The sequence below is a fragment of the Zootoca vivipara genome, chromosome 3, assembly GCF_965207765.1.
Source record: "Zootoca vivipara chromosome 3, rZooViv2.hap1.1, whole genome shotgun sequence".
NCBI classification, from domain to species: domain Eukaryota; kingdom Metazoa; phylum Chordata; class Lepidosauria; order Squamata; family Lacertidae; genus Zootoca; species Zootoca vivipara.
The window spans coordinates 37,822,261-37,847,220 of NC_142586.1; the positions used below are offsets into that span (position 1 = coordinate 37,822,261).

The 24,960-nt window shown below is 38.0% G+C and overlaps 1 protein-coding gene and 1 long non-coding RNA gene across 2 annotated transcripts in view; both read left to right on the forward strand.

Annotated features, from left to right (window-relative positions):
• BCKDHB (branched chain keto acid dehydrogenase E1 subunit beta) overlaps positions 1 to 19,646 on the forward strand; it is a 36,437-nt gene extending 16,791 nt beyond the window's left edge. Inside the window, exons 9-11 of the mRNA XM_035109535.3 lie at positions 778 to 864; positions 15,592 to 15,740; positions 18,029 to 19,646. Coding sequence (XP_034965426.3) covers positions 778 to 864; positions 15,592 to 15,732 — 228 coding nt within the window. The 3' untranslated portion in view covers positions 15,733 to 15,740; positions 18,029 to 19,646. The remainder of the gene's footprint in view (positions 1 to 777; positions 865 to 15,591; positions 15,741 to 18,028) is intronic.
• A 293-nt stretch (positions 19,647 to 19,939) lies between these two features.
• On the forward strand, positions 19,940 to 24,724 carry LOC148686219 (uncharacterized). The gene is made up of 3 exons (XR_015948916.1): positions 19,940 to 20,054; positions 21,949 to 22,074; positions 24,483 to 24,724. It is a non-coding gene; the product is annotated as an uncharacterized LOC148686219 (long non-coding RNA).
• Positions 24,725 to 24,960: the final 236 nt, after the last annotated feature.

Sequence of the window (24,960 nt, forward strand, 5' to 3'; positions counted from 1 at the left end):
TTGGTTTTCCTGACTGTCTTTTTGTCTAATGACAGTAAAAGCCAATGTTTGACATTGAAATGGTCTCCCTTGGGAGGTTGTGGACTCTCCTTCATTGGAGGTTTTTAAGCAGAGGTTGGATGGCCATCTGTCATGGATGCTTTTGTTGAGATTCCTGCACCAAAAGATGAACCTCAGGGTCCCTTCCAACTCGACAATTCTATCCTTCTATCACTGAGCTGGAACACAGCATGCAGTTAATAGATACAGCTTTTATGGTAGTTTGATAAACCCAGCAAAATCTGTGGGGTTTCTGTGAAAACTTTTGTGGCTTTCTGAGGAAATCCCAGCCCTATACCTGCTGCTGTCATGTTCCTTAATCATGAACGAAAAAGGCAATGAGAATGTCAGTTCCTGGCTGCAAAGAGATCATTTGCTTCTGAACTAGTAAAATGTTGTACACGCGTAACTATGATAACTGCAGTCTTTTAAAAAAGTAATTTGGAACTTTTAACTTGTTCATTGATTTACTGGTGTTAATATAAAATTAAGACTGATCCATCGCCCGGATGAATCTGCAGGGTTTCCCACTCTGTATTGCATTAAATTCTTGTAGCAATTACTGTTGCATTTCTTATAGAATTTTAACTGTTGCTGGATAAACTTTGGATATTTTAGAGCAACAACTTAGCTTTTAAGAATATTTCTGCAAGTATGTTTATTAAAGCATGAAATTGCATGTTCTAGTTATACTATGTATCTGAAAGATCATTGTTTTAAATTATTTTATCTTTGCAGTCAGTGGCAAAGACTGGACGGTTGCTGATTAGCCACGAAGCCCCTATTACAGGAGGTTTTGCGTCAGAAATTAGTTCAACGGTTCAGGTAATCTGTTTTTAAGCACCAGAAGATTATTTCCTAGAAGGATATTTATAGTGTTAAGAATGACATATTCAAAAATATAATTAAGAAGTTACAGTTCTCTTGTGCATGTTAATTTTCCATCATTTTGGGAGTTGAGTGCTGCCTTGCGGTTGAAGGGAGAATTGTTGTTCAAACAGCGAAATCTCAGTGTTCCAAGCCCTCAGTCTCGTTGTTGTGGTTGCATCTCACTACTGTGCTTCTGTGTTGGCTTTCAGGCTTGTGTTTTCTGCTTTACTTCCTCATTGTCCTACAGTGTCTTCTGTAGTGCCCATGTATCTCCTTGAGTCATCTAGTTTTCCTTTGTCTTTATTAAAGACAAATTTTTATGGAGTTTTGCTTGAGGATTAATTTTGTAGTGGTTGTAGGGAAACAGTAACATAGGTACACTTACAACTAAGTGGTGACTTGTAAAACTCTAAAACCGTCATGTATAGTACGGCAAACATTTGAAAGAAATGGGTACTGATATGTGAAAATGGGGTTTTCTTGAGTCTTGACTTGTTATGGGTATGCAGGGAAGTTTAGAATGATTTCAGAAAGCAGAAGAAAGACTGTGTCACACACTATGTTTTTCACAGCTGATTTTATTTTACAGTGGTGATTATCTGTTTTTACTTATGTTTATCATTTTCAAAACTCAAGATAAAACTTGCCTATCCTGAGAAATTCTGATTTTGTTCATATTTGAAAATAGAGTATATTATTTAAACAGAGCAATTTATGACAAAAAGCTTGTTTTGAAAATATTGGTTTCATAATTTTTTTATAACCTGGAAACCCATTGTTTACATAGCCATTTTCATTTGTTACAGGATTTAATGCACTTGAATTTCTACTCTCACTTTATTCATTCTCCCCCCTTTCAGTAAATTTTATATATGCATTTTATAAAAATGGCAACTGCAAAAGGGGGCAAAACCTTTATAATTGGATATAAAAGCCTTTCTCCCCCTTCCTTTGTTGTCATTGTCATTTTTCATAAATTCCATATGTAAAATCAGATTTTCTGCCGTGTGCTTTATGAAATATATCGTAGGAGAATGTTACTTTAGGCACACAAAAGATTCAGCTTTATTATTAATTTCTAACACATACTCACTTCACAGTGAATGTACGGTATTTTTCTTTAGTGTTTGACACATCTGTATCATGAAAAGAAAGCAAAAATCCAACACCCCCCAATCAATATTTTGCTGGATGAAATGCATAGCAGGAATGCCAAAATTCTGAGGATTGGAGTTGGCTTTTACTTTTACACATGGAAGTAATAAAAATTAAATAAAGGGAGTGCAATTTCAGTAGAAAAATTCTATTTCCATCTCATTCATCCTAACTGTGTGGCTAGAAGAAACTGAATAACAATATGCAGGTTACTATTAAGAGTGTTATCATGCATCGGTTGGGGGGTACTTCTGGATCTGTTACTGTTGCTTGAGGCTCAAGTGTCCTCGATTCCACGGACTTCCTTTTATAATTTGCACCCCTATCTGGACAGGAACAGCCCAACTTCTGTTGCCTACACTCTGGTAACTCTAGGCTAAATTACTGCAATGCATTAACACATGTGGCTGGGTGCCTTTGAAGACTGTTCAGAAACTACAGCTGGTCCTGAATTCAGTGGCCACATTGCTGACTGGTGCAAGGTGGTCTGAGCATATATACCCAGTTCTGGCATTACTGCACTGGCCACCAGTTGGTTTCCAGTCTTAATTCAAAGTGCTGGTTTTGACCTATGCTGTTCAGGATCCTAATAACTCAAGACTGTCTTTCCCTACATGAACCAACCCAAAACGCTCATCATCCAAGGCCCTTCATCTGTGCCCCCACTGAGGGAGGTGCGGAGGGTGTCCACATACCTTTACAGTGGTGGCTCCCTGCTTATGAAACACTTTCCCCAGGGAGGCAATCCTGGCATCATTCCTTACTTTTAGGCACCAGACCTTTGTTTTTTAATTAATCTGATGTCTCCCTCAATAGGCTAGATACTTTAGTTCTGCCTTTTAATTTTCCTCTGTTTTTAATATATGTAAGTTAAATAATAATCAGTACTATTCATAATTTTGCATCATGGCAGTGTACACACACAACAGCATGGTGTCAGCATGGATCTTAAATAAAATAGAGAGTCACATTGCAATCCCGGGCATGTTAACTTTAAAGTAAGTCATGCTGATTTCAGCAGAGCTTGCTCCTAGAAAAGTAGGTATAGATTGAAGCCTGAGTTATCAAACTTATCTTTTGCATTGATGTAATCTTGAAGGAAGATTTAAAATCTTTTAATGCATATCCTAGTGTTTAATGAAGATGGTGTATGGATTGCCTGCTGGTGGTAACTTATTCCTGGAACTATAAATGTAGTTTTATTTAAATAGACTTTGTTCCGTTAAAATGAAAGTGGAACAGAGATGAATTACACCTGCCACACTGATGCTCCTCTTTAATCTTGAGAGCCATAAGTTCTGTGTGTAGTGAATTGAGCTCCAGGAATTTCCAGCAGGGACCAATAGTATGATTTGTGAAACTATTGAGCCTACCTTTTACTTTTCTTGCCTGCCAGAGTCAATTCATGTGAGTGTTGCCTGGAAAGTGTGGCTTTTATATAATGAGCCTTCTGTCACTACACAGGTTGCAACGAAAGTAGAAATTAATCTTTTAAAAAAGTTAGCTTTACCGATCCAAAGCTTTATCTAAGTGGATGCAGGGAAACAGTTTGCACAATTTAGTAGGTTGCATCAGCAGAAACATCTGTAAGCTGTTTGAGCTTCAAATGCAAAAGCTAAGAGCAAGTCCATATTTTGTCTTTTTTGTCTATGTGAACAGCCCTAGTCTTTCCTTTTATACACTCACATGGAGAAAAGTAATGTCTGAACTAGTGGAATGCAATTAGAAATGAGACATACTTTCTGCTTTCCTGGTTATCTTTCCTGGTGTATTAGCAGTAAGACTTCACATAGCACAAAAGGATGTTGCCTGGGCATAATATTTTATGTCAAGACTTTGCTGGTCATGATGTTGCTTTTAACAAATTATGAAAGCGTTTGATAACCTCTCACCCTTAAAGTGTTTCTAAAAGAGTGGCTGTTGGTGGTATCTACCTGTCAGAGTTGGACATCTGTTTTATGCTGGTAGATAAGGTGATAGTTATTCCTAATCATCAGAGGTTCCCAGCTCCTTTTATTTAGTATTATTTATATAAAGCATTTGTACCCCGTTCTTCAACCAAAAAGGCTTCCAGAGTGGCTTACATGAAATCAGAACAAGACCCTCCGTAACTGCAGGCTTAGATTCAATCAATCAATCAAACAAACAAACAAACAACATACAAAGGAAAAGGGACAAGGAGGGAAGAAAAAAATAAAACACAAAACCCAGGCACCAATTCCTAGACAGCTGTTTGTATATTGACCAGCTTCTTGGATACTTCTGGGTTGCCATATTTCAAAAAACTTGTTGAGCTTTTTGTTTAGACCCCAAAATTGTTGGGCTTTTGGGGGGAGACCTCTCCCCAAAATAGTAATTTTAAGCTTTTTGACCTGTTTCTGCTGCTTTTTCCAGCGCATTGCCATACACCTGGGTTTCCCCTGACATTTTGTCAATTTATCAAAATTCCATCAGATGCCATTTTTACACCCAAAGGCCAGGACATGTCAGGAATTTTCCTGGTGTATGGCAAGCCTAGCATACTTCAGAGACTGGAGGTGCCTGATGAAATGGCTGCCCCTAGATGAGACTTGAGGGAAAAGAGGCCTGATGGAGCTGGCCTGCCACAAGCAGAGCCAATGGATTGAGCTCTGCTACTCAGCAGACCTGGAGCCTCTTGAAACACATTAAATTTCCTAAAATCTCATTCTCTAAAACAGATACTCGGGATTTGCCATACTGCTAATTTTCTGTTTTGCTCTTTAATCTTCTGCAGTTCAGCTGGCAATAATCACAACTTCTAAAAGATTGTCACAGTTCCATAGATCACAGTATTAGATAGTGTCCTTGAGTTGTTGGACAAAATTAATGAACTGTAAAGCAATAAAAGAGGCCTGCGGAATGGAATAGAAGCCAAATGGAAAAGAAAAGGAAGAAAGGTGAAAAGGGTGGCCTGGGGGATGATGATAAGGAAGAAGAATTGAGCTATATAAAAAGAAAGCATTGATAATACTGGCTCTGATTCAGATGACTACAAAAAGGCGTTTTGTTAAGAAAAGCATTTTGTTAAAATTCCCTTGTATCGAACTACAGTTATCACGGCAAGATGCATCTATTTAAAAAAATAAAATTCTGACAGCTACCTTCCCTAAGTTTTACTTTCTCTGTTTTGATTATGCATGGAGTAAGACAGTCTTAGTGGGGCCACATGAGGGTTTTCGTGTGTCATGTTAGCATAAAGTCCGCATAATGATGTGAACCACCCACCCACTCCTCTTCCACCATTAGTATTGGGATACAGATTGTTTTTGGCTATTAAATAGATCAATAGAGTGTAACTTGTGAAATGTGGGCCATTTTTACTGAAAAAATATTTCCATTTTGGGATGTTCAGTTTGCCGTAGGTAGTTATCTGCTTGAGGCAAAATGATTGTCATAGTAGTACATTTATATTTACTGACTGTGATTTATAACTCAGTATATGCCTGCCAAAGCAGAACTGGAATAAATATGGAACTTTTGTTTTTATGAGTTTCTTTCCTTTAGTGGGTTTATGCCTCTGTTCTACTGTTAATGTTCGCTCTCCTAAAATGTGTTTTGGGTTATACTTGTTATTTAGTATATAGTTGCAGCTGCAAAAATATATTTGTAATTCAAACCAATATGGTTGGAAATATGGACCTAAACATAAATTTAACCTAGATAAATTATAATGTGCTTGCTTGAAATACCATTAATTCAAAGCATAATAGGAAAAGGACCAGGATAACTCTTAAATAATGAGGGATTCTAATGCACAAAGTGAACCTTTGGAAAGATTTTGTAGAATTTTTCTGAAACTTAGTTTCACCCCCAATATTATATTTTGTTAGAATTTAACCAATAAAAGGAACTTCATTGAAAAAAGCATCATATCAGACTATGCAACTTACGTTTTATGAACTGGCATAGTTTTCTTTTTATCTCCAAAGATATATTATAATAGAAATACCGTGTTTCTCATATTTTAAGTCATCCCTACAAAATAAGCCATGGCAGGATTTTCCTGAGTTGAAGAAATATAAGACATACCCCAAAAATAAGCCGTAGTGGTGGGAGCAGGTCTGGATGGCGCCATGGAAGAGGAAGATGCCTGTCAGCGCCCAGAATCGGCTGCTGCTGCCCCTCCAAAATGTCCAGCAGCATGCACCGCGCCAAGCGCTGACCCGGCGGCGGGACTGGCAAGAGCTGCAGTGCGTGCTGCTCCAAGCCCCGACCCGGCGGCGAGACCCGGCAAGAGCCTCAGCGCGCGCCGCGTGGAGCCCCGACCCGGCGGGACCCAGCAGCGTGCCCTGCTGAAGCGCCGACAACGCGCGCAGCAGCAGCCAGTTCCGGGCGCCGAGCCGCGACAGGAAGAGGAGGGACGCAGCGGGACGCAGCTACAATGACAAAAAACACCCGGCCGAGCCTTCATTGGCCGCCGCGGCTGCCACTCGCTGGTCCCTCCTCTTCCTGTCGCGCGCGCTGCAGGTCCCGCCGGTCCCGCCGCTGGTTTGGCGCTGGCGCTGCGGGACGCAGCAAGAGCCGCAGCGCGCGCTGCTCCGAGCCGGGATCCGGCAAGAGCCTCAGCGCGCGCCGCGTGAAGCCCCGACCCGGTGGGACCCAGCAGCGTGCCCTGCTGAAGCGCCGACAACGCGCCCAGCAGCGCAGCAGCAGCCAGTTCCGGGCGCCGGACAGGGGAGGTACCATACTGTAATTTTTTTAAAAAATAATAAGACACCCCCCGAAAATAAGTCATAGGCTTATTTTCTTGAGGAAAAAAGATTATAAGACATGACTTATAATATGAGAAACACGGTAGAATAGAAATACTTGATTGACACTGTACCACTTGTTTACAGTGAGATTAAACAAGCCCCCCTCCCCCCAATCTCTCAGCCCTTGTTACACTTTGTGTGCTGTCATAGGACCACCAACCCCCAATGTCAGCTGTAATGTTGCTGTTTTCCTTTCAACAGCCTCATGTGTAGAAACTGTTCTTTAACCTGTTGGTGTGACATATTAAAGTTTGGATACATCAGCATTTTGAACAAGTTTATAAACTGAATGATAATTTGGCATCAGAGAGACATGTGGATTCTTTAGTATACATTTATGTCCTATTTAGTTAGAGAAGGTTTTATATAGCACAGTGCATTGCATCAATAATCTGTAGTTCAGTTCTAGTGGTGTTTTTTTTAAATCACTTACTTGGCTTCTGACTGGTTGCATGTATGACTTTTATTTAATACAGATTGAATGTGACAGGACATAGCTGTGAAAATGTTCAATAAAATGCCTAAAGTCTTGCACATTCAACATGTCCCAGCTCCAAAAATTAAGCCTTGAAAGCATTTTATTTTGTTTGGCATTGTAAATAAAAACCCACAGAAATGGCTTTAAATATGAAATTGTAGGAGTTACTGTTAAATCTGCCAGTTTAAAAAGGTATCGTCTTATACTATATACTCACCCTATAAAGAAAAATGAGACCTCTCAGTTTACACAATATGCCAGTTGTTTTGTGGAGTATCCATTCATAGATAGCTTCTGAGTAGGACATTCTTATCTACACATAAATGCTGCATAGTAATGCTACATGGACTTCTTTCTCAGTTTTGGCAAATTCATTGATGACAGATTCTACCAAAATGTTTGCAAATGCTGTTCACTGTTCCTCACAAAGAGTTCCTTTAGAGGGCAAAAAGATCCAAAAAATACTATATTGAAGTGTATACCTTCCAGACATTAAACATATATATAGAAATAGGTTGCCGTCTTTTCTTGTGAGGTGGAGAATAAACCACTGCATTTATCTTACCAGAATAAAAGTTGATGGAGGATTAATTTTAGAAAGGGTTGACTCACAGGAAAGTCTTTATTCCAGAGTAGTTGCCAGATTTTAATGTTTCAAACACGCACACACTTGCACAATATGAAAGTAGTTAATGCTTTTTATTAATTTTTATAACTATGTAAGGGCATCCTAGAGTGTGGAAGTGTTGCTTGGTATAATTTCAGTAATTTGCAGTTCACAGAAAAGATGCATTTCATTGACAAAGATTTATTTCATTTGCTCACAAGAGGGAATGAGCAAATGTGAATAGTGATCTTTCTCTTCAATTAATCACCTAGACCAGCAATCCATACACACACACACACACATATATAATTTGTAAGTAATTGGAAACATAGAATGTACCATGTGCAAAACATAACACTGCTCTTCCTCTGGTCATTCTGCTGTGCTGAGCTAAACTATGGTTTGGCTTAGCATGCCATCTGAACTAGGGCTATGGTTTATCTCTCTTCTAACAAACCATGAGTTGTAACCACAAGCTGGCAGGGGAGACACCATGATCATAAACTCCTATTTGAGAGTTTGCATGTTTGCTTGTATGTCATCAGTAGGCACCTTAATTAATTTACTATTCCCTGTTGCTTTTTGTTTGTTTATACATCTTTCTCTTAGGAATTGAATGCCTCCTAAATAATTGCATATTTAGATACACTTACAATATTTTAAAAATGTGCTGTGTGTTGAACTGAACCGGCTTTGCTTGTGTATATGCATATACTAAGCATTTAGATACAGTACTCTGCCATGTTACACTTTTGGAGTATAAAACCTATAGCCTGTGTTAAGACAAAGTAGCAATATTTAGGTTAACTTGCAGTGAGCTAAAGGAAATATTTAATGAAAATATTTATCGTGTCAGAGTCTACATTACAGGGACAGAGATTAAACTACATTTTGTGAGAATAGTAGATTAAAGTAAATATTATGTACAATAAGAGTAAAACTGCTTAATTTGTTATTTTACAAATAAAGGCCCCTGACCTTTTAGCATAGTTTATTTCAAGCTTTTAACAAGGTTTATTTAAGACACATGTGCAACGATTCCTACATAGCTAGGGTTTTAACATGAATAGTTTTTTCCTTAGTCCTCAAGATTGTGGTTTTGCCTGACAGTTTCTATTTAATCTTGAATGATGAATTTTGTAGTTTGCTGAAGCATGTATGCAACTTTCCTTTAAAAATATTAGTTGATTTAATTAGATTTGTTTGCTTTTTGCAGCACTTTGAATCTTCCTTAAAATGTATTCTTAAACTGTTAGTTTTTAAGTACTTCCTACATTACTTGTAATCAGTTTCAATCTAGTAGTGAATATTAGATGATCGCATCCTTCTGTCAGTTTTGCTGCACACAGCGTTAAGGAATTGTTTTATTTGATTTTCTAATGCTGTTTCACATCCTCTTCACTTCAACATGGATTGTGCATGAAGCGTTGATCACAGTTCAGAATTGTAAAGCCTTTTGAAAATCATAACTTTGAGTTAGATTCACTGTACTCTCATCTCAGCATGACTAAGTCTGAATCCAACCTGTCAGGTCTTGGTCAGTCCTAAACATGTTATGTTAATGGTCAGGTCTGCCAATACAGGGCTCTAGCGCCACTCAAACTGAGATACATACTTTAGGGTAATATTAAACAAGTTCAGTGAAGCAGAGAAGAATGTTCTGTGTGCTTGGTATAGAAAACTTATTAGAGGCAATATAAATCAAGTTAAGTAAACATTTTTTACGATCATCTCTCTGCTAATATTCAGGTACGTTTTAAAGAGATGTTTCAGCTGCGCAAGTGTTATTTTTGTACTTTGTTTCATACTGAAACCTTTTGGCGGACAGGAATTTCTAGGTCTTATATATGACAGGTTTTTGGCTCTGAAATATTTAGCTCTTAAGTAGGCCACTTTGATCTAGATCATGCCACATTAATATGACATTGCTTATTGATTTACTGCACTGTCATAAATTTAGGATTGTGGGTGCCAATAGAACAACAGTTTATAGTTGTATAACAATTTGAATAATTTCACTATTGATCCTTCCCCAATAAAACGTTTGCTGTTAGCGAGTTCAGTCTTCCTTCCTTTCTCTTGTTGCTTTCTGAAACATTTGCATTGATTGAATCTTTCCTGTAGAAAAGTGGTTAAAACTAAATAAATGCATATGTTGCTGCAAATCTTTAAAACATTTGAGCAAAAGGTTCAGATCACTTAGAAGCTGTCAGGAACTGACTGTACTTGCCAATGTATTTGCTTTTGACCTAAATATCCACTTAATTTCCAAAGGTTTGGAAACTGTACCTAAAGCTTTGTTTAAGCGTTTCAAAAAGCATTTTACTCCAGAAGTCGGCTATTTGAGACTGAATTCAGATGTTCACCTCCGTGTGTTTAGTCAGATTGATTTTAACTGTAATGAAATGTATATAATGGGGCACCAGATTCCAGCCTGGGATTTTATTTTTTGTCATAAATTAAAGAAAAAGAGAACCCCAGATTTCAGCGCTGAACAAAACTTCAACTCAGCGCTAGGAGGTTTTCCTCAATGCTAGAGGTTCCTGTTCATTGCATTCTTCTAAAATAGTATAATAGCTAAGGATACATCGGCATTTCATTTGGTGGGATATGCAAAACTGAATTTATTGTGCACGTAGTTAACTATTTTCACATGTTCACGTTGATACTATAAAATGAGACCACAATTTCTTTTGGAATTTAAAAGCTTTTACATTTTAAATAATCATGTGTAAAGTGTTAGACATATTGAAATCAAATGCCATGTAACATATATACTATTGGTATAAATAGTACCTACTGAGTTGATAGAGCGATCACTTATTTTCTTAACAACAATTTTCTTCTATGGTATATCCGAAACTTAAAAAAAAAAAAAAGACCAAAGCTTAACGATTATATTTTCCTGCATTGTAGAACAGATGTGTTTGGATGGAAACAAACTTGCTAAAGAATCATGACATTGACATTAGAAGCCCTTTTTATCAGAGACTGAAAATTTGATGAAGCATTGAGGCTAATAATATGAACAAAAATCTGGTTTTCATGAATTAATGTTTATAGTAAGAATACAGGATTCCCCAGGAAAAATAATAATTAAAACAAAGAAATCTGTCCGAAGACAGATTTAAATAACTCCCAAAGTAGCTTTGTTTTTCCCATTTCCACTTGCCATATCATTTAAAAGTACAGCTATATTTTATAAATAAATACAATTTGGTATGAAATATATGAAGATACAAGCTTTCAGAAATATATCCTTCATTATATGCCTTGCATCTTACACAAATGTAAATAAAAGTTAAACAATAAGAAATGCATACAAGTAACTTCAGTGAGATCTGAATGCCTGTTACTGCATTCAGTACCTGAAAGTTAATCTTTTTGAACTTTTCATTTTACTTTAAATAATCACCTTAATTCAAGTTGGAAATTTTATAATTTATTGCAGCAGGGCAGCTGAAGTATAGCATCAGTACAATCCAAAAAGAATACAAGAAACAGCTTGTGTATATGAGAGTCCAAGGACAACTCAGATGGTGATCTTGAAAAAAATAATAATTTGAAAGTTCCATGCTTTTATTGGAAAGCTGAAATGTATGAATCCTAAAGTATTTGAAGATTGGCCACTCATCCAAACACAGCCAAACCTTTACTGTTCAGTATTGTCACACAAAGGAGCTATCTATAAGCCCAAGTTTCTGCAATTAATTCCTGGAAGGCCCCTTGGGTGGCTAGCACTGAATGGTGTATTGTTTTAAAAAAGCTAGTATCAGATTTCATTTTAAGAAATTTGTGTGTTTGAATGCCATAAGTCTGCATGTGTGAAAAGATAGATCTCACTACAAACACACTTGGTTTTAAAATGCATTTCAACATAGATAAAATCTTTATGCCACTGTCCGTAGGGTGGTATTAAATTGGTTGTTCTATTATAACATGTTTGTAAACTGTCAGGATTAAATATGACCTCTTCATCCTAAGATTTTTCATATTGAATAGATTATGTACATACATAGACCATGAGAAGTTGATAGCTTGGGATACTTTTTCTTGGGGATTTTTTTTCCAGCTGCAACTCATCAGAACTCAATTCTGGCATCTATCAGGTAGGCACCATTGCCATTATACAAGGACAAGACAGGCATTCTTAGTGGGTTCTGACACCTCTTTTTCTAGAAAAATAGCACTGCCTTTTTTCTTATGCGTATTTAAAACAGGTGGCTGAGTGGCAGTCACAAATCATACCACGTCAGCTAATACAGTGGAAGTCTTTTCCTTCCATGCACCCGTCCTCCTAAACTCCTGTGTTTCAACAGCAGTAGTCTGACATGCAGGTGTTCCAAATTATTGAGGAATTGGGAACAGGAAGATAAGTGTTATAGGACGTTGGAGGATAGGATGTAGGAGGGAGGGAGGAAGTGCTGCTGTGCTTGCAGCAACCAGCTTTGTTGCAGTTAATAACATGTCACTTGAGGTTGCCTAAGTGATGGTAAATTGCAATCCTTAATCCCTTTTACCTGGAGATAACCCCATTAATTTTGCTGGGACTTGATTCTATGTAGACATGGTTAGGATTGTGCTATTAGCTACTAATTTTCATCAGTGATCCAACTGTCATTGTTAGTATGGAGTCTCAATTTAAAAACATCATTAGCAGAACAAATCCTGAAGCATTGGATCCCAAGTTACAGTGGAACCTCGGTTTATGAACACCCCGGTTTACGAATTTTCGGTTTATGAACGCCGCGGACCCATCTGGAACGGATTAATTCACTTTCCATTACTTTCAGTGGGAAAGTTCACTTCAGTTTATGAACGCTTCAGTTTATGAACAGACTTCTGGAACCAATTACACCCATGCTTCGGGTTAAGTACGCTTCAGGTTGAGTACTCCGCGGACCCGTCTGGAACGGATTAACCCAGTTTCCATTACTTTCAATGGGAAAGTTCGTTTCAGTTTATGAACGCTTCAGTTTATGAACAGACTTCCGGAACCAATTGTGTTCATAAACCGAGGTACCACTGTACCTGTATATGGGAAAGAACTGGCTCAGAGTGTTAACACATGGCAGTGCTGCATTCTATCAGCAAATATTAATACTTCAGATTTTAATACATTCTGTTTTCACCATAACATTTAAAATTACAAGTAGCAATTTTCTTTCTAATTTCATTTCACTTTGTCAGCAGAACTGCGGCTTTACCGAGGGTTTCACATTGAGGATTTCACAGCACAAGAAAATGAAATAAAACAAGCATTTCCACTCCCCTGCAAAAACCTTTATTTAATAGATTTATTGTCTGCAGGGTGAAAGTAATTAGTTAAAGAAAATCTACAACACAGTACATAATGTTAGAAGCTCTCTTTTTTATATGAAAGGAAAAAAGTGTTGGTAAAAATGTAACCCAGAATTCATCTGTAGAGTGATTGGATTAATGCTAAGCAGAGATGGCAATAACTTAAATAGATTAAGAAAAAAACCCCAATGTGGAAATGCAAGAAAGAAAGAAGGAAGGGGAAGGGAAAGGAAAAGGAAAGGAAAACGCTCTTCGGTATAAAACTCAAAGGAAGTGCTCACCTTGTGTGATTTATTATAAGGCCGTGTTCCACATCAAGGTTGGAAATATGATGCACTGAACCTTACAAGTCAATTTACAAACCCATGTACCATGGTACTTCCATTTCCCTAGTATTACTTTAAGTGATGTGCTGATAGAATAAATCTTTTGTGTAAAAAACCCCTAAGAGCATAGCTTACAAGAGAGAGCAACAAAGAGACCAGCTGATATGACATCCTAAGTGTAGACCCAATATCAGCACCTGGCACCTTTAAGCAACTGCTGGGGCCCTAGCATCTTAGCTATGCCCTCTGGTGTGGATGCATGCTTGTGCCCCTCACAGTAGGCACCTACAGTACAGCATGGAAAATTTAAAGTCATGGCTTCCAACTTCACAGTTGCTACTGCCAGAGAAGTCTGCCTGAGGGACATTATCATAGGAAGGCCCTCCTCAACTCTAGAACTGGCCCTGGTACTATAGCAATGAAAAAGGGCACATTTGGTGTTAGGGATTTAATGGTTTGGGATTTAGATCTTTGTGAGTTTGGTTTTCATTTGCCATTTTCTTTAATATGTTTGTTGTGCATTTTGCTACTTTAGAGAACTTGACTGCTACACCCAGTGCATTGAACAATGTGGTTCACAGCTAGATGCTTGTGTTTCTAGTTTTATTACTTCCAGGCAAGAAAATGCTTTGCGATTCTTTTTCAGTAAGTTGCAATCAACTCAACTCCTGTATCCCCAAACCCAGCTCATTCAAATGTTCATTTAGTAACATGGTCATCTCATGGGACTCTTCCACCTCAGAATGCGTATGGCAATTGCTTTTTTTGAAAGCATTTATGTGTGAAAATCTTCCTGTAAGTGGAAAATGGAAAGCTTATAGGCCAAGAAGAAAGCTCAGCTAGCAGTTTAGTTTATTCATATATTTGAATTCTTTATTTAAATAATGTAATGTAATGTATTTTATTTTTTTATTATTTTGTTCATTCCTCCATTAAAATCTTGAGGACTTACGGTTTCTTAGATGATGGGAGCAGCATGGGTTTGAATAGCTGACACATGTAAAGCTAATACTAAACGTTTCAATGGTAACTGATGAATTTTGAGAAGTTTTTTTGAACTATTAGATTCAAAGTTCTGGTGTTGACCTATAAAACCTAACATTTTCATTTTTAAAAAACTTTTTCTTTCTTTTGTCTGTGTCCTATTGGTTCTTCCCTGAACAGCACATTGAAGTTTAAGACATCATTGAGACAGTAAATTTATTTTGGGCAAGAGTTCATGAGACTTCTTCCTTGCCTTGGCCTTGTTTCCTTCTGGATTTAAAATAAACACCCCTATTCCTTTTTAACTTCAGAGTTTTAAAACATAACTGATATTCAGTAGTGACATCTGGGAGATGCAAACAAGTATTGCCAGTGGGGTTGACAAAAATGATGTCTTGCTTTCTACTATTTTTCAAGGCACAGATTATTCTGCTCTTCTGGTACATAAATTGGAAGTGAAAGGAAAAAGTGGGAAGGCCAAATTTGTTCCATAGACTGATAATAGCTGGTTTTTAGACTGATATATACCTGAGTGTCCCTTAGACATTTTCACACCTGTTAATTGCTGAGAAGTTGTTGTGTATCTGGGAAACATTTAAATGACCCAGCCATGTGTGCAGGGGGAAATCACATGAGTCTTTTTCAGTAACATGAATCCTTGAGGGGAGTTGAGCTTTGAGAAGGACTCCCATGGCCTGGCTATAAAAGTCTTGCAGTCTCTTCATGCTGGTTCTGGTACTGAGATAACTTGCCTCTTTTCTTAGTGCAAGATCAGGAGTCATAGTCCTGAACTCTCGCCAAAAACTCTGGGCTAGTACTTTCAGAACTGTCCAGGGTCCTGAACCTGCCTTCTCCAGAACATTACCAACTAAACACCTTAACTTGTGACCTGTCACCTTGGGATGATGGAATTCCCAGAGGATCAGGACAACCCTTAATTGTGTTCTTTAAATTCCAAGACTCTCATCCAAGCATAGTTTAATGAGTATTAAAATGCCAAGGATGTCCTTTAAAACTATTGGCATTATTCACTTTCTCATATCTTTTCATTAACAGGAGGAATGTTTCTTGAACCTAGAAGCGCCTATTTCAAGAGTGTGTGGTTATGACACTCCATTTCCTCACATATTTGAACCATTCTATATCCCAGACAAATGGAAATGCTATGATGCACTTCGGAAAATGATTAATTATTGATCATGCAGGTAAGGGGTGTGTGGAGAAGATATATTTAGATAGTTTGGAATTAGTTTTAAAATGTTCAGATAAAATTCTAAGATTTTTTTTAACTGCATAAGCCCTTGCCTGCAATCCCAAACATGTGTTCTAGGAATTTAATTTAATTCAGCAGGATGAATTCTTATTAAACATATATGATTGTGCTACCGTTGAGCAAAGTCACCATATAAATCTGAGTGGTATGGTAGCAGATATTTTTACTTGTTGCTACAGTTTGGCAAGGTATTAGACAACCACTGATTGATGCTTAAAACTTATATTTCGCTATAAGATGTAGATAGAAACATTTTTTTTCAAAAGTAACTTGAGGATTTCTGATTATTGTTCTGTGATGGCAAAGCATCATAGATGTACAGTGGTACCTTGACTAAAGTCCAGCACTGCAAGCCAGACTGTCCTACAGTTTTCATGGTCTGACTGCTCACTTTAGAGCTATTTTTAAAGGATGTTGGTATCAGTCTGTCTCAAAAGACAATGGAGGTGACAACTTCTGGGGGAAGACATGAGCAGCACCCAAATGACCTCTGTGGGGCACAAGCCTGGGTGGTGTATATGGAGGTTCTGGATGACAAGATATCCCCCCTTTCAGCCTCACTGATGTATTCCAAAGGAAATAAGAGCAATACATTTGAAGGGTTGTGGGACTCTATGAAGTGGCATAAGAGAGAGCACAGAGCACTGCAGTGGGGAGGTTAAATTAACGAAAATCTTGCTCTGCTCTCATACTCCAGTGGGAACCTCTGCTGGATCTTGGTTCCCTCTGCAAAGGGAAGGAGACTTTCTCATTCATAGAGGGCTAGTTAGGATCCAAGCCACAGTTTTGTATACTTGGAAAATCTGATTGATATCTTCAACATTTTTAGTTTCAGTTACCGGTAGTAAGTACTGTACCTAACTGCCTGATATAATACATCCCTATTCAGTTAATTGGTGCAATGATTTTTATCTTAATTATCTATTTGTTTGACCTTTACTGCTGCTAGAGCTTTGGGGAGTAGGAAGTAAGTTTAAAAATATGCAGATCAAACAGGCAATTTCTCCACCCACCCAATTCCCATTAAAAGCTTATTCTTTCATTCCAAGTGCCAGTGCAAATAAAAAGGGGTTTATAATGTTTCAGAAATAGGCTCATAACACAGGAAATTCAGTACTTGTGGGAGGGTACTCTTTCTTTGTCTTTTCTATATCCAAATTGAGTAAAATGACCAAGAGCTTACTGGATATATGAGACTTCAGGGCCACTTCAGACATGAAATTTCATACATGAAGGTTGCCTGTGTAAATAGAAGCAAACATTTCTAGATCATGTGATTTATTTGCATTCTAACCATAGTATTCCCTTTGCAATCATAACAGGACACTAAAGTGAGGTTATGTGATGATGTTATGTCTTGCCAGAAAAAAATATCATTAAACATAGTATAACAATCAAGGCAACCGAATTATAAGACTAGGATTATTTTTATGCCATTTCCCCATGCATGCTGTGTTCCATAGTAGTAACAATTAATAATGGGCCATGCAAGCCAAGCACCATACAAAATTATTATTTTTTAAATTTATCTGACAAAAAGCTTACAATCCAGTAAATAATGCAATGTTAGAGAGTGTGTGTGAGAGAGAGAAATAAAAGAGGGGTGAAAGTAACATAAAGGACTGACTGCCAAAGAGCATACATGCTTTCTGAAAGAGGTCTTTTTAATGTATTTCTTTAAAGTCTAAATGGAATTAGAGCATTCCAAATGGAATGATGAAAGGAAATGCCAGAAATGCAAGAACATAAGTAAAGTTCTGCAGGATCAGACCAAAGTTCTGCAGGACCATCTAGACCAGTGTTTCCCAACCAGTGTGCCTCCAGATGTTTTGGGGCTACAACTCCCATCATCCCTAGCTAGCAAGACCAGTGGTCAGGAATGATGGGAGTTGTAGTCCCAAAACATCTGGAGGCACACTGGTTGGGAAACACTGATATAGACCACTGATGATCCAGATGCTCATAGGAAGGCTATGAATAGGATATGAGCACAACAGCATTCTCCAGCTCTTTATTCCTGCCTGTTGCTGCTCTGCTGGATCAGACATATTAACTAGTAGCCATTGAGTAGCCATTGATAGCTTTATCATCCATGAATCTCTAAAAAGTGCATAGGATTGTAACCTTCAGTGCTTAAAAGTGTGCATATTGAAATTCTGCATAAACATTTTTCTACTTATTTGTAATACGTTCTCTCTCTCTTTTTTTTTTTTTGCTCAGAGACAACCTCTGTTAGACATTTTCTGCTTCTACAAAGGTGAGAAGAACAAGAAGAAAAAGCAGTTGCTGTTGGTGGAACTATTAGCATAAAATTGAGATCTTTCAAAAATTGTAGAGGAGAACTAAGTGAAATTATGTTCTCAAATGGATTGATTTGGATACTCATCTTGGCTATTCATCAAAAGCTCAACATTTCTGCCAGCTGTGCATTCAAGAATGGGCAGGTGATTGCCGTAAAACATTGGCTGTGATTCTCTTTCCCCACTCCCCATTTTGAATGTGACAAAACTGCTAAAATGTTTTACCCTATAAATGATGTATTGGGTTCCACACAATGAAGATAGAGGGTTTTATCCAACATTGCTGTTCCACTAGCACAAAATTTACTAGCAAGAGAATTTACTCTTCCTTTCCCCTTCAGCTCCCTGTGCACTCTCAAAATCTCCAGAAGTTTGGGGGGTCCCACAGATTTGCAGGAAGATGAGAGGAATTGGGATTCTCATAGCGGACCGTTGCCCACACATCATTAGATACAGCCCACTAATCAGGAAGCATTTGGTATGCTTTTTTGTGTGCCTTACTAGATAGATCTGTTTACTTTGATTTCACAGCAGACCTATTTGTGTTTCAACTAAAACTGGCAGTGGTTTTACACTTGGACATTTTATTTTATTTATTTTTAGATATCATTATATCAGTGGCATAAACTGTCAGTTCTTTGAAAAAAGCCAGGTGTCCTAAAGTTAGAATCAAAAGCTACTCTTTGATCCAAAATTAAAAACAAACATAATTCTCAAATCAGTTTGCTTGCTCAAGGCTTTTGTTAAAAATGTGGGTTGGCACAACTGATGAAGAAGCATCTGCTGCCATGGAGTTATGGAAATATATAATTAACACAAGTAATTTCACAGAACTACTCCCGTGAGTCTGAGACTCATTAGGTATTTCTGGGTAATATCTAAGTTATACTTGGAAGTTATACTCATTGAAATGAGTGAGCTTAAGTTACTTGAGTCGTTGATTTCAGTGGGTCTACACTTGAGTATGAAAGTTAGATATTGCATTATTATTTTATTTTGAATGCAAAGCAAAAATGTTAACCTTGTATATAATAATTGTATCATTAGAGAAAAATGTGAATTTTTTATAATGGGTTTATCTCAGCAGCCCAAAGCATTGCATTTACTTACTAACACATTGTGTAGACCAAGATAACCTTTTACATTTTGAATGCATTTAAAAACAGGAATAGATTCATAGCATGGATGGTTGGAATTCTTCAGTTTCTGTGCTGCTCTCACAACCTTGTCTAGATGGCAGTGTGCACCTATTCAACCTGTATTTGTGGATTAATGCCTTTAAAAGTGTTTACCATACAAAAACAGATACTTGTAAATATGATAGTTGTACATGCCTTTTGCCAAAATGCAGCACATGACAATGAAATCCTCAGTAAAAAAAAGTCACAAAGGAAATGTATCTTCATTAATATCAGGCACATGATACCCTGGACCTCTAAGCATTTCGAAAGGTAACATTTTTTATGTAAGTTAACATAAGGAATGTTTATGTTAACTCTATTTTAACATTAGCTTTTAAAATAAAATGTAAGATTGATTGTGCTAGTTTGTGTTTTTTCATTTACAAATTGTATTACAGGCCTACAGTTTGAAAGATAAAAACAAGTAATAATCTATTCTGATTCCTGAAAGCAGGCCAGCATAGAAAGAAGTATGCGACTGTACGAATGCATATATTTATTCTGAAATTAGAATTGGTTTGGCTATGCCTGCTTACCAAATCAAATTTATTTACTGATAGAAATGCAATTTCTTGAGGCATCTGTTGCTTTTTGCTTTTGTAAGGCTCTGAACTAAGTTGTTCATAAAGTTAAGAATAAGTTCAAATGAGCAAATACTTCTCCCATTCTGTCTGTATATATCTTTAGGAAATGCTAATGAGAAGACGTTCCATTGTTTGATGGAAGCTTTAAAGTACTCAATAGCCTTGTGAATAACATTAATATGTGAGTACATCCTCTAACAAGCTAAAGTGCTTATGTTTAAAAAGACAACTGGATGTCTCTCTATGATTTCATTGCTCCATGAAAGCTAGCTGTGGGATGCTACGAAGGACATCCAAAATTCATGTTCTTTTTAAAAGAAAACCTGTTAAAAGGACTGCTTCTCTTTTTACCACAGTCACATACCACAAGCGTGCAAAACTCATTCTGTGTATTGACAGGTGTGGGCTTTTTTTTATAGAAAAAAATATTGTCTACAAATCCATCACAATTTGTACAAACAGACTTTACGAAACAAATGTTTAAGGCAGGCACCCCCAAACTGCGGCCCTCCAGATGTTTTGGCCTACAACTCCCATGATCCCTAGCTAACAGGACCAGTGGTCAGGGATGATGGGAATTGTAGTCCAAAACATTTGGAGGGCCGAAGTTTGGGGATGCCTGGTTTAAGGAGAAAGAAAGAAAAGGCTAACTTTTCAGTGCATATATGCATGTTCAGTGCATATATGCATATATTCATGTTCCTTATAGCTTATCAAGTCTGCAACTCAAAAGCTGCATACCAAAGAAAAAAAGTCAGAAACACTCCATTGCAAAATAAATTTCTTGGCATTTAGTGAATGCGCAAGTTCTTCCATTACAAGCAGGGTATTGGCTTTGTTGCTAAAGCCTTGGCTACAAACAGATATTTTGAGTAAATCTCTGCCTCCACTGTAGTTTCCATATGATTTCTATAAGTCATGGCATGGATCCAAAGAACAGTTTAACTTTTCGTGAGTCTAAAGTTTAGGGTTAGTCCTTTTCTTTTAAAATAACAGCTCCTCATGTTATGTGGCATTAGAAACTGAAGGGGATTTTTAAAATATTGCTGAATCAGGGAGGGAGGAATCAGATGTTTAAAGCAAAAAACGTAAAAGATCCAGGCAACTGGTTATATCCTTGGTTTGAATCTAGTTACCCCTATTTAGCAGGCAGCAACACTTTGGTTTTCTGTTCATGACCTCATTCCTGCAGAAGTGTTTCTTATAGGACACCCACCTGTTCTACTACGAAGCACCTTTGATGCTAGTGTGAATGAATATGACAAAATATTATATTTATCAAGATGATTAAGCTAAGATTTGATATTGTTCCCACCCACCTGTTTATTTTTTGAGAAGTATCAAGATCTTCTGTCTTCTAAACTTGCAAAGAAAAATATTGATTTTTACAAGCCTCCTGAGGAATCTAATCTTGCTTCTAAATATTGCATGCATTGATTTACTGTAATGCTGCTAGATGAGCACAGGTAGCACTTGATTCTTTTTGTCATGGTTCCTGTGGTTCCATCACATTCCTGTGTGATACTTGTGATGCTAATTTTGAAAATGGAATCACACATAACCTTTGTTCTGCACAAAAAAGGGTGTGTGTGTCTCTCCAACACAATAGAACTGTCTTGAATATTTCCTTTTAAAAAAATATTTTTTAAGCTAAGTGATGAATTGGGATGGGGAGAGCAAAGGGGACTTAAAACAAAAGCTAAAAACAGTAACGCTAAAAAGTGGGGGTGGCTCATGAAACCTGCCCCCTGCTTAGCCTATAGATTGCCTGGCATAATTTATCTGATTTATAATTCAGAGGGGAATGAATGTTTGTGAAGAAAAATGCAACCAGGGGTTGTTTCAAAAGATGGTTGGAGGGCTGTTTTGGAATCTTGATTGCTATCCCAGCCACTTCTACACATGTTTGTTCTGGAAAGTCTCTATGGACTTTTAACGACTATCAATAAATGCAAGCTTACTTAATTCTTGTATGCCTTTTATGATTAAAGTTACAGAAGGTAACAGTTTCAATTATTTGCTAGATGACTTAAAAGCTTTATTAGGGCAAAAACTTTGTGTTTTTTCTTTATCAGGGCTCTGGAGAATGTGTGTTTTGCATTTCCTTGTTAATGTCTAACATTTAAAAGCACAACAGACAAGTCTGCCATGAAACTGAAAACTTCAGTCAACAACTGCTATAATGATGTTTTTGCATTCGTGTAGGTATTCTGAGTGGTTCATATTAAATGACACAATTCTGGCACCTAGTCATGAATAACTGATTTGAGGAAGTTTTAGGTCTTTCTTTTGCCTGTGCTATGTTTATTTGGGCCATATCTGTGAACATAAGATAACAAAGGCATGTTGTGCTTTACCCGAGCCTCCCTTAAATGTACTCTTAGACGCATTGAGTGGATGATTTAGGATGTATGGCTTAAGCCTAATGCAGGAGTTTTTTGGATTTTTATGGTGATATTTCCTGAGATCTTTCAACTAATGCCATAAGAGGTGCTTGAGAGCACACTGCCACCCTTTCCCTCATGGGTCTGTGTATATGTATATGTATATGTAGGGGTGTGTGTGTGTGTGTTATGAATTGTCCCCAGTGTTAAAAGTGACTGATGAAATTTTGTGTTTTCTACCTCTCTTGTATCCTTTACTTGGACTGCCTTGGGTTATTAATGAGAATATTGGTGTGCCATCTAGTTTCCATTCCATTAACTTCCCATGTCAATATTTAAATCTATTTCCCCACCCACATTAATTTCATTAACTACTTCTCCCACAAATTTATCCCCTTGCCCTCTAGTGTATTCCTTTTTATCCTCTGCATTCCAATTCCCCCCCCCATAAACCAAAATCAGCAGACAATTTGCTCACCAATGCTTGTGTTATTAAAAAGTGGTGCTGCTTGCTGCTTTTATTATTAAGTGCTGAAGTACTGTTTCTGGCTCTGGTGCTTGTTCTACCATGAGGCTTGTGTCAGCACTTGGGACAGGTCACTGAAGACTGCCAGTCTGGCTGCTGATAGCATCACTATATAATAGCCCTGCCAGAAATTTACACTCTAGGACAGGGGTCTCCAGACTTACCGGGCTTTGGGCCGGTGCCTGCAGGGGAGTGTGCGCACAGCGGGCTGGAGGGCGGGGGAGTGCGCACCCGTGCGCATACGCACACGCACACGGTCGGGAAAAAATCGCTTGTGCACATGCGTATGGGCCTCCCCCGACCCGGAAGTGCATCGGAAATGACCTCTTCTGGGTCGGGAGAGGCCCATACGCATGCGCACAAAGGATTTTGGGCTAATTTTTGCCGATTTTGAAGATTGCCGCCGCGCCGTAAGAGCGGCGCGGGCCGGATTGGGAGGCTAATTGGGCCGCATCCGGCCCGGGGGCTGTATTCTGGGGACCCCTGCTCTAGGACCATTCACTCAAACAATGTAAACTAAAGAAAAGAGTTGGGGGGGGGCATTTATGGTGGTAGTTACTTGTAGGAAGTCCAGGGACTATAAAAACCCAATTTTTGAAAAAGGTCACTATTTTGCAGCAGTAAAAGGTGGATGTGGGGAAATAGAATTCTGCAGGCCATAAAATATCTCTTGTTGCGTGTTTATTTTGAAGTGAATGTGATTAACTACTTGCATTTGATATGTCAGAAGTTGAAAATCAATTGTACTTGGCTTTAAATGGCAATGAGAAATCCTCAAAGTGATTGGATAATTAATTGAATATGCATCGATTGTACAATTGGCTGTTCAATAATATGTGCCAATCCAATTTTAAAAGAAATTGCAATGGATACTGATTAAAGATTCCTAATCTTTGCCCATTTTTCAAAGCGAAATGCAAATTCACATCCCTGGATGTAAAAACCTTGAACCAGCCCATAATTTCTCTCTGGGAAGTCTTTGAAGGCTTGGATTTCTGCACCAGTGGGGTGACTTGTCTTTCTGTCTTAAGGAGCTCTGAGGAAGAAGTCATGCCGCCAGCAAATTCCATCATTTCTGGGCTTCCTCTTTATATTTCAAGGGTCTGTTTGTTTCAGAGTCTCACCTATAACATAAGGATCCCAAACTCATGAGGGACCCAAGCCTTTCCTCAAAATTCTAGGTCTGGTGTAACCCCTAGTTCATTAGAAGCTTGTGGCTGCCATCCCTGCTTCTGTTTGCATTGAGGGTTATGGGCTTTGTCTTCCTGCTTCTCCAGAAGACTCTGTGAAGGTGGTGTGAGTGGCAGGGAGGTAACAAGGAAGAATTCAGGCAGAACTTAGGTTTTTGGAAGAACTGCAAGCCCTGAGATGCTTAGCTAGGCTATGTTTGGGAGCATCCAAGATCTCCCTGTTCCTCCATGTGTGTCTCCAATTTTCAATATGATGCTTTTCTTAAAAAACAAACAAACCCAGAGCGCTGCTGGATAACCTATTTATTAATTCATGGGATTGCCAATGGGTGTATCTTAATGTTTTAATTCATTTTAAAAGCAAAACATGAAGGTGAACTATTTCGATAAGTACAAAACAATTTACCAAATATCCCCACCCCATTCCCCCTCCTGCTTTTCTTGTACTGTAGTTTCATTTGAGATTAGTTCATTGATTTAAATGCTTTTGTGTGCTAATCCTCCCACAGCTCCAGCTATAGACCAGAACAGCAGCCTACTTGAACTTGCAATCCATATCAAGGTGCACTTCATACCCAAAGACATGACTAACCAATGGCTGCTTGCTTGTACCAGCTTCTGTGATCCCCTCCATTCACCTCTCCTTGCCAATCTAGCCTGGAGGGAAGAGGGCAGGGATGAAAACGAATACAAATGGTGCCTTGATGTCTACTTAACTTTTGGCAGGCCAATAAATGCATTTCTATCTCGACCATGTGTGTGTAATACACAAAGACAGCAAATATGCTTTCATATATTCCATTATTTAATGCTCCTCAACGGCCCTTTTCCTAGTTAAGATTTTGTACAGTAACTCAGCCTTAAAAGGCGCTTCTGTTGCTCCGCAACAAGGAAGCAGCAAAACACAGACAGGTTTGTGAGTCATTTTCAAGTTCCAAATTATCAAATAGAGGTCTGATCAGTACCATGACTTTCAGCAGACAATGT